General features: G+C 50.9%; 2 protein-coding genes across 3 annotated transcripts; one reads left to right on the top strand and one right to left on the bottom strand.

Annotated features, from left to right (window-relative positions):
- The first annotated feature begins 2,097 nt into the window (after nucleotides 1–2,097).
- PPTG_13874 lies at nucleotides 2,098–5,392 on the top strand. Of its 2 annotated transcripts, XM_008910321.1 has the most exons (12): nucleotides 2,098–2,256; nucleotides 2,330–2,400; nucleotides 2,472–2,633; nucleotides 2,708–2,776; nucleotides 2,851–2,940; nucleotides 3,022–3,118; nucleotides 3,187–3,340; nucleotides 3,409–3,598; nucleotides 3,672–3,800; nucleotides 3,866–4,254; nucleotides 4,318–4,470; nucleotides 4,540–5,392. In XM_008910321.1, the coding sequence occupies exons 1-12, from the start codon at nucleotides 2,148–2,150 to the stop codon at nucleotides 4,892–4,894; spliced, it is 1,968 nt and encodes a 655-aa protein (XP_008908569.1). In that variant the 5' UTR covers nucleotides 2,098–2,147; the 3' UTR covers nucleotides 4,895–5,392. The 2 variants fall into 2 exon arrangements, with proteins under 2 accessions (XP_008908569.1, XP_008908570.1); XM_008910322.1 differs by having other exon boundaries at nucleotides 2,098–2,400.
- Nucleotides 4,784–5,826, bottom strand: PPTG_13875 (ribosomal protein L19). Its single transcript, XM_008910323.1, has 2 exons — nucleotides 5,405–5,826; nucleotides 4,784–5,338 (listed from the first exon to the last, which is right to left on the bottom strand). Exons 1-2 carry the CDS (start codon nucleotides 5,774–5,776, stop codon nucleotides 5,174–5,176), a joined length of 537 nt encoding a protein of 178 aa, XP_008908571.1. The 5' UTR covers nucleotides 5,777–5,826; the 3' UTR covers nucleotides 4,784–5,173.
- Between the last annotated feature and the right edge of the window lie 2,600 nt (nucleotides 5,827–8,426).

Raw genomic sequence — 8,426 nt, forward strand, 5'->3', positions numbered from 1 at the left:
TGAGTCTGGGTCTTCAGATCACGCCCAACGATCGTTTACCGTTCTGGTAGACGTATTGTTGTGGGTTTATCCTACCTACACTAGTAGCTAGAGTTGCCGTGGGAATTACAACACCACAATCCAGTCCTCATTAATGAATTTGCCTTCCCTGGTGCGCATTGCTCCGGGGCCGAAATGTAAGAATATCAAAAAAAATGCGATTTTCTGGGCCTAGAGGCCTCTTCAGGTGGTTTACTTGCGCCTGTAACCTCCCTTTCGAAAGCTGACTGAGATTATTTATCGCACTTCAAAATGAACGTACTTAGATTTGCGTACTTTAAATGAGTCATTAACCCCTGATCGTATTGGCTGGTCCTAGTGGTGGGAAACATGTCGGAAAGGGCTAGGGTGTCGGAGCGATATGGATGAATATCATCACTGATCCGACCTTACTAGTGTTTTGTATATAGTGAAAGAGCTTCGTATCAATCAATTAAAGTTGGAACCAATTACATATTGTTGGCATTTTAATTTACAGCAATTCAAATGGATAGGGTTAGGTGGATCATTTAAGCCAGTCATTCCGTCGTGTCAGGTAGGATGGAGATGGAAAATATGTATATCTCGGTACAAATATGTAGTATTTAGCAATATTTGCTTGCTATCCGACAGCAGAGTCTATTACTATTCCTCGACGAAGACTTCCTGACTTGCCCCCTGTACGCTATAGCAGTGGCCCTCATCGCCCAGTCAGCCCCCGGTGTTGCGCTGTTGGACCACCTGCCCGCGGTCCCGGTCGAGGCTGGTGTCGCCTTTTCCCCTACCACACCGTTGCACGCGGTCTTAGACCACCCCGACGAGTTCGGCGCTCTTAGTGCCGTTTTTGCTCCAGCCACCACCGCGTCGACGCAGCAGCAGCGCCCATCTACTCGCACGTCAATCGACTGCTTGATCGGATTGCTGGGTCTTCAGGTGTTGCTGCCACTCTAACGCCACACTCGTTTCGCTGTAGCGGCGCTCAATACGTTAACGGCTGTGATAGACTGACTCACCGCTGAATTTTGGACCGTGATGCCTGGAACATTAGCACGACAAAACAAGGGGTTTTATTACATCTTCAATACAAGCAGGAAGGACCATATGGTCAGCAAGGCGCTCAGCGGCTACGGCACCAAGGCCACGGTAAAGGCGCTCGACTTGAAGACCTTCGACGCCGAAACCCAAGAGAGCGTCGCTTCAGTGCAGTGTATCCTGTTCTCGACCTGTTTCAAGCTCGAAGGATCCAAGTACAACATCAGCTAACCGGTCGCGGATGTTCTCATCGCTTACCTTATCCTCCACTGCCCCAGATTGAAGGAGCTGCGTGCAGATGGTGTCGTCGTTGAGCGCCTCGAGTCTGCTGTCGTCATCGGTGAAGCAACCGTCACGGAGCTGCTTGCCTAGTCGTCACATCTTGCTGCCTGTGGAAACGAAGAAACCAATCCATGCTCAAGGATACCGCACCGCACAAGGAACCAAGCGACCAGAACAAAATCATCGACCACCAACGCAGTTCCACTGGCAAATCGTGCGTAGTTTAGAACCAAACAGCTCCGAGACATGGGAGGCAGGAATGTTGTAGAAATGGAGAAGGGCAACGGCTCTTCAACGAAAGTCGTTAGCGTATATTATTGGCAAATATAGCTAAAAGAAGAGTGATTTCGTGCTGTGATTGGTCGGTGTCTAAACTACTCCGCAACCAGTCATTTATGCCGAAGTAAAGCGGTCAAACTGCCCCGATTTGGTCAGGCTGCCCAGATACCACTCTGAAACCCACCCTTTGTCAGTGGCAATTGAAAAAATATATCTGACATGTCGAGTATTTCGGAGCTGGCTTTTTGGATATCGGACCCTCTGGTTTGCCCAAGATCTGCATAGCTCAAAATACATTTACAAACCTTTTCAAATGTCAGGACTGATGAACGGTTTAATATGTAAAAAATATATATATATTTATTTATATATATCAAGTTGTTTTACATAAATGAAAGGTTTTAAAAAGTAGTATTGATTTCAGAATAGTAGTACTGTACTAGAGTCTTGCATTGATAATACATGTATCACTGTTACTCTATTTAACAGGGACAAAGTACTACTTTTATTGTTATCGAACAAACCAAGGGGAGCTAATGGCGACTGCCGTGTCCGCTGACTCCGCGGTGGCTGCGAGCTTCTCGGAGCTCAATGCTGCACTCAAGCGCGAGAACTACACCCGCGCTGTGGACATTTGCAACAAGAGTGCGTCGGTGTTGACGTCGTCAAATAGAAGGGGGAGACTGCGTATCTGACCTCCGTTAATGTATGCACGCAGTTCGTTCCAAGTTTCCTGACGACGTAGACGCCGTCAAGGTCAAGTGTGTGGCACTCATTCGTCTAGAGAAGGTTCGTGGGTATCTGGTCGTGTTGTCCGTAGTTGTGGAAGACATATGCTTACGCTTCTTCTTCTTCTTTAGTTCGACAAGGCCTTGGAATTGGCCGTGAAATATGACTTTTTGAACACGGAGAAGGCCTATTGCCTCTACCGCCTCAAGCAGGACGATGAAGCGCTGAAACTTCTGGAGGGAGGAGACCTGGAGGCACTGAGTACTGCGCAACTGCACCTGGCGGCGCAACTGGTGCGTCGATAATTATAATACTTGACCAGGAAGGAGGGACTGGATCTGACGCTACTCTTTATCGATTAATGCAGCACTTTCGCCAGGGAAATTACAACCAGAGTATCTGCATCTACGAGCTGCTGCTCTCGCGAGCCCAGGAAGTGGGTGTTACATGTACCGTGTCGTCTACAAGTTCTAGTCTGACATTCTTTTGGATGATGGTTGTGTCTTGCAGGGTGACGACCTATTGGAGCTGCAGACCAACCTGCTCGCGGCGTATGCGAGTGCGGGTAGAAGCCAAGAGCTGAAGGATCGCGAGATTCCTGTGAGGAACATTCCCAAACGAATATTTGCAGGAAATGTTTTTTTCTTCTAATGCCGACTTTGGTGTGCTATGCTGTCACAGATTGATGATGGTTTCGAGGTGGCTTTCAACAAGTCGTTTGTGGCTATCCAGTCGGGCGACTGGGGGGCGGCGGAGGAGCTCTTGCTGATTGCTGAACGTGAGATTGGTGTTTGGTCATGCCTCGAGTTATATATTGACCTATCTCTGACTTGTTGTCCATGACAGGCTTGTGCCGCGATACATTTGAGGCCGAGGGTGCTTCGGAAGCCGAGATTGAAGAGGAAGTGGCTGTCATTAAGACGCAGCAGGCATTTGTGAAGCAGATGCGCGGCGATCTGGACGGTGCGCTCTCGGACTACCGCAACGTGCTCAAGCTGAAGTATGTTGTCTGTCTGGGCGTTCCGAGCTGTTGAAGTGCGTTCTGTTTGCTAACTGTAATTGTTTCAGGCTGCGTAACCGTGCAGTGGATGCTGTGGCATCGAACAACATCGTGACGATCCGCAAGGACCGCGACGTGTTGGACTCGTTCAAGCGATTGAAGAACATCGATGCGTCCGTGCTGTCTGATAAGCTGAGCCCGGCTCAGCAGGAGGCCATCCTCACAAACCGCGCGCTGCTGCTTTGCCTCTTGAACAAGGTGCGCCCAGTCAACATAGCTGCAGTACTCGTTTTAACTATGACGTGCTAACATCATCGTTCTGTTCAACCAGACGGAGGAGTGCCGCGAAAGCTTGGAAGTGTTGAAGAAGCAGTTTCCCTCGTCGAAGTCAATTGCTGACATTGTGGTCCTGCTCGCCATCAAGGACCAGTCAGCTGCTGGTGCGATCGAGCAGCTCCAGGTAGGAATATTTGAAATCGGGTGTGTTTGAGTGGCAAGACTAATCGAAACTTCCGTTGCTCTCAGGGTGATGTGAGCGTGGGTGGTTGTCTCGGTCTCGCACACGTCTACTTGACCGAAGGACAGGTGCTGAAGGCTGCCGAGTGCATTCGCTCGATTGAACAGCTGGCGCACTCCCCCGGTACGGTGGCTACCCTTGTCGCCCTCTACGAGCAGGCAGGCGACTCAGCGTCGGCTCAAGCTGTGCTGGAAAGCGCGCTGGCACACCACAAGGCTGGTGACTACACGTCCGAGCAGGCTATGAAGATTCGTGAGGGTGACTGCTGGTACAAGATTCAGAAGAAGCAGTACCGCGAGGCTGCCGACGCTTACTTGGAGCTGCTTGAAGGCGAGACCGCTGGTGCTTTGGACCGTGATCTACGCCTGCGTTCGATGGCCTCACTGGTTGTCGCGCTGTAAGTTCCCCGCGTGTATTGCTCAGTCTGCATTGTTCTGACGCGCATACTATGCTTATATAGGTCGTTCTGTGACGCTGAAGCGGCTGAGGCTCGATGCGCTATGCTTCCCGCTGTTGAGGAGAGTGGTGTTGACCCCAGTGAGTTGGAGAAGCAGGTTCCGCGCTCGACCCGTTTGGCTGCCAAGTTCGCAGACACTGGCGACAAGAAGAACGAGTACGTATCATACATTGGCATTTGACTGGGTTTTGGAGCTCACTGTGCTCTTTGTTTCTGCCTGTATAGACGCAAGCGCGCCGCCAAGAGCCCAGAGGCTATTGCCCGTAAGCGTGCGAGGCGTAGGGAGGCGCATCTGGCCAACCTGCGCGCTCGTCCGGACTACAACGCGTCTATTGGACTGGTGAACCCGGACCCGGAGCGCTGGATTCCGCGCAAGCAGCGCTCGCACGGCAAGCGTGGACGTCGTGGCCGCAACCGCTTTGTCGGCGCTCAGGGAGCCGGTATGGGCACGGAGAAGGACGCTCTCAAGCTGGATGCAGCCGCTCGTGCTGCGCGCAAGGCCGAGTCGGACAAGCCTGCAGCCGTCGTGGTGTCTAGCGGCTCTGGCATTCGCAAGTCCAAGAAGAAGAAACGCAGATAGAGGGAGCGCAGGACCCTAGAAACAGTCGCTGACCAAGGCGCAGTGGCTTGAAGAGTAGACGAACTACCTCGTCACCAATAAGAGACAAAAGTTGGTCTTGTCCTGCAGCTTTCTGTCTGTGAATCGTCTAGTGTTTGTGCTGTTTATCACCCTCCTACTCGTGTTGCTTTACTACATCTATCCAGCGTCACTGTGCCTGTAAGTTCCATCCACACGTACGTACTGGCTGCAAAGGAGGCGGCGACGCTGGTCCCAATGAGTCGGAAGTAGCCGCACTGTCTAGACTGTGGTGAAGCTAGGCGCCTTCTCACGCAGATAGAAGAGTTTTGCACGACGCACGCGCTTCTTGCCTCTGTGGATAAACGCCTCCTGCAGCACCTTGACGCTCTGGAGCAGCGGCGAGTGCAGGAAGATCTTCTGCTCGTAACCGTAGCCACCGATGTGCTGTTACCAACAATATAAACCAGTCAGTACCTCAGTATCAACACTTCACACAGATGCCATAAGTACGTTGCGAATGACGAAGGAGCTGCCCGTGCCGCGGTTTCGCCGAGCCAGCACGACGCCCTTGACGCGCTGTACGCGCCCACCCGTACGGCTCAGCAGGTATTGCACCTCGACCGAGTCACCAGGCTTGAAGTTATCAATGTCCTTTCCCTCCGAGGCCTTGGCCACGGCCTCCGCCTCAAGCTGCTGCAGCAATGACGCTGCGCGCTTGGTCGGGATCTTGAGCTTAGTGCGCTTGGGTTGCTCAGCAGCGGGCGTCGCTGGGGAAGTCGCCTCTGTGGAGAAGAAGGAGGCCTGTGCGCTGAAAAGTGGCGCACGGCGCGATCCGGCGGCGCTGGCGACGCGCACGAAGCTCTTAGTAGCAGCGGCCAGCATAATCCTCTTCCCCGTTGCGGTTCTGCGGTCAATAGAGCTCACAGTCAATGGCCACCCGTGAACTGTGTGGTGCACATAACCCTTCAAAACCCTAAAACTGAAAGGAAAATTGTTAACCCTTTAACTACCACACAAGTGTTACGGGTCCGCTTGGACCTCTACCTGGCCAAATCAGATCTCTTTCATTCAAATTTTAAAAGTCATAACAGCCAATCAGTGACATTGTCAACCCTCTTTATTTTAGTGCGGTCATTCTCAGAACGTCCGGTGGTGTTACAAAAGGTCTCATGGAGCCCACAACAGACACGCTCTGCTGCTGGTGTGGAGTCGCTCCTTGCGAGTGGGAACTCTACAAAGAGGATCTTTGGCTGACAGCTGGGAGAATAAAGATGAAACTTCGGGGGAGAAAGCACCAGAATCGAGTCTTACGACAAACGATAGGACGGATCTATATCTACAAGAAGACAGACAGTCTATGTGGCGCTATTCCTAAGTGTGCTGCAAAGAAGCTCAAACAATACTGGCCAGACCCTCCGCGGAACGTAAGTCTGTCTTTTTATTTAGTTTTCAGGAAGTTTAAGCTGCTCAACTGGTGTGATGGTCCTGTTACGCTTTTTTCGTGTGAAGGTCTCTGGTTCCTCCGTCGACGCTCTACAGAGTACCTCCAACGTGGCTCTCAATTGAGGTGAGTGTTGAAGCACCGCTTGGTTGTGAAAAGCAGTAAAGCACTCGACATGAAAGCCAAGCTCACATTTTGTACATCCGTATCTCGACTTTTTTTTTAATGTTTCGCAGGCTGCAGAGATGACAAAGCAGTTTTCCACTGCTGTGAGCAGTAGAATTTGGAGTGATCATGTGAATGGATGAATCAATTCCCACAATTTCATCCAGTGTTTCTCGAGCACGCTTTTTTTTTCTGCGAAGCACGTCTGGTTTTATTTTGACGCTCGCCGCTGGTAAGGACCTCAGCAACTCGGCGTTTGAATTCGCGCAATGCTAACCCTTGTGTCGCTGTAGGTCGTACAGTCGTTAGCAGCGTGTGAGCGTTGATCACCGCAAGGTCCATCATCCACGTAAATATAGTCATGCCCAGACGTTTTTCACGTCTCCGAGTGGGGTTGGTACTGCGCAGTTGGTCCACGCGATCAACAGCGTTCATACAAAGATTATAGGCTGAAATTACTGTCGGAGCCATAAAAATTTCGCGGTGTAACATGCGATCCTCTGTCCACCTTTGGATAGGGTAAGTACCGTGGCAGCAATAAACAGCTTCAGGCGAAGTTGACGGTAGTGAACGCTCCGATGGTGTCGCCTTCAGATCATTTGTGTAGAAAATTACCACCTTTCTGTCCTTATAGATGATGTAGCCTGCGTTTTGCGCCTGAACAATTGTTGGTTCGAACGCTGTTTGCTTCGCTTTCGCAACGCCACGTTGACGCTTTTGGTGACCTTTTTGTTTGGCTTCCCAACCAGGCTCCGGATTCACAGCCGCTACCAGCTCCCAGCTTCCACGATTGCCAGCATCAACACGCCCAATAGCAGCACTCACAGCCGGCTTATTCCACTTATCTACGAGATTAATTCGTACGGTGCCAAGTAAGTGCATTTCTCCATCAGTAAATTTCAGCAACGCCTGGGCAAAAGTGTGCCTGGTGTAAAAATTATCAGATACTACCAGGCGGTGCCCCGTAGGAGATCTAAATGACTGTGTTTGATGACCAGCCATTGCGATCCACATTGCCGTCGCAGAAGTTGCCTCGATAGAAACATCGTCAGAACGTAGCGTATTGTAAAGTGGTGTGCGTAATGAAGGAAACAATCGCGTATAGCGCTCAGCAGGAGTGGAAGGCGTCGTATTGCCCGACGAATTGTCCCACAATGAGTGGACATAAAGAGAATCCCAACCCACAACTGCATAGAATCGCACACCATACTTGTCGGGTTTAGACGGCATGAAAGTCTTTGCCCGTGTCCTTGCTTTAGTCCGCACAGTCATTTCATCTATACTGCTGACGCCAACCGGTACCGCATACTCTGCGAATAGCCGTTGAAAATGCTCCATTACATCCCGGCAACGCCAAAGAGGGTCTTTCTCTCTGTCGAACGACGGATCTTCAGGAGGATGAAGTGTCAAAGCACCACGGATCTGCTGAAATCTCGTCCTTGACATTGTTTCAATAAATGTACTCTGCCCCAAAAAGTGACTACCAGACCAGTAATCGGCAATATCATTCAGCGGACAGATGCTCATGGCCAGCTCCAGGCCTAAATACGCGTTAAATTCAGATTCTGTAATTGCAGTACGCCCTGCCTTCACTAGCACAGCAGATGTCCATCTCCGTAGTCTCTCCTTGAAAACACCAGTAAAAATCAACGAAAACACGCCATACTCGGCATTTTTGTCGAAAGCAGAACTCACTTGTCCCCGGATTGTCACGTGAAGCCCACTTTGCTCGCGTAGTGAAGCCATATACTCCTCGGCGATACTCCCCGGTGTAGGCAAAACGCTGCTTGGGTCTTGGTCTTGATCTCCACCACCTCGCCCGTCCTTTTCTTCTTCAGCATCAGAAGCTATATCTTCATTAGCCGTATCTACGTCGGCCATATCGATTGCATCAGGGCTGTCAAGCTCCCAATTTCCTACCAAGTC

Source organism: Phytophthora parasitica (assembly GCF_000247585.1).
Source record: "Phytophthora parasitica INRA-310 unplaced genomic scaffold supercont2.37, whole genome shotgun sequence".
Taxonomy (NCBI): Eukaryota; Oomycota; class Peronosporomycetes; order Peronosporales; family Peronosporaceae; genus Phytophthora; species Phytophthora nicotianae.

Bases quoted from the DNA above. Each gene is read 5' to 3' on its own strand.
- PPTG_13874 (XM_008910321.1), top strand. From the start codon at position 2,148: ATGGCGACTGCCGTGTCCGCTGACTCCGCGGTGGCTGCGAGCTTCTCG. The intron at 2,401-2,471 runs GTTCGTGGGTAT...CTTCTTCTTTAG, and splicing joins CACTCATTCGTCTAGAGAAG to TTCGACAAGGCCTTGGAATT. The intron at 2,777-2,850 runs GTGGGTGTTACA...TGTGTCTTGCAG, and splicing joins TGCTCTCGCGAGCCCAGGAA to GGTGACGACCTATTGGAGCT.
- PPTG_13875 (XM_008910323.1), bottom strand. From the start codon at position 5,776: ATGCTGGCCGCTGCTACTAAGAGCTTCGTGCGCGTCGCCAGCGCCGCC. The intron at 5,339-5,404 runs GTACTTATGGCA...TGTTGGTAACAG, and splicing joins GCTCCTTCGTCATTCGCAAC to CACATCGGTGGCTACGGTTA.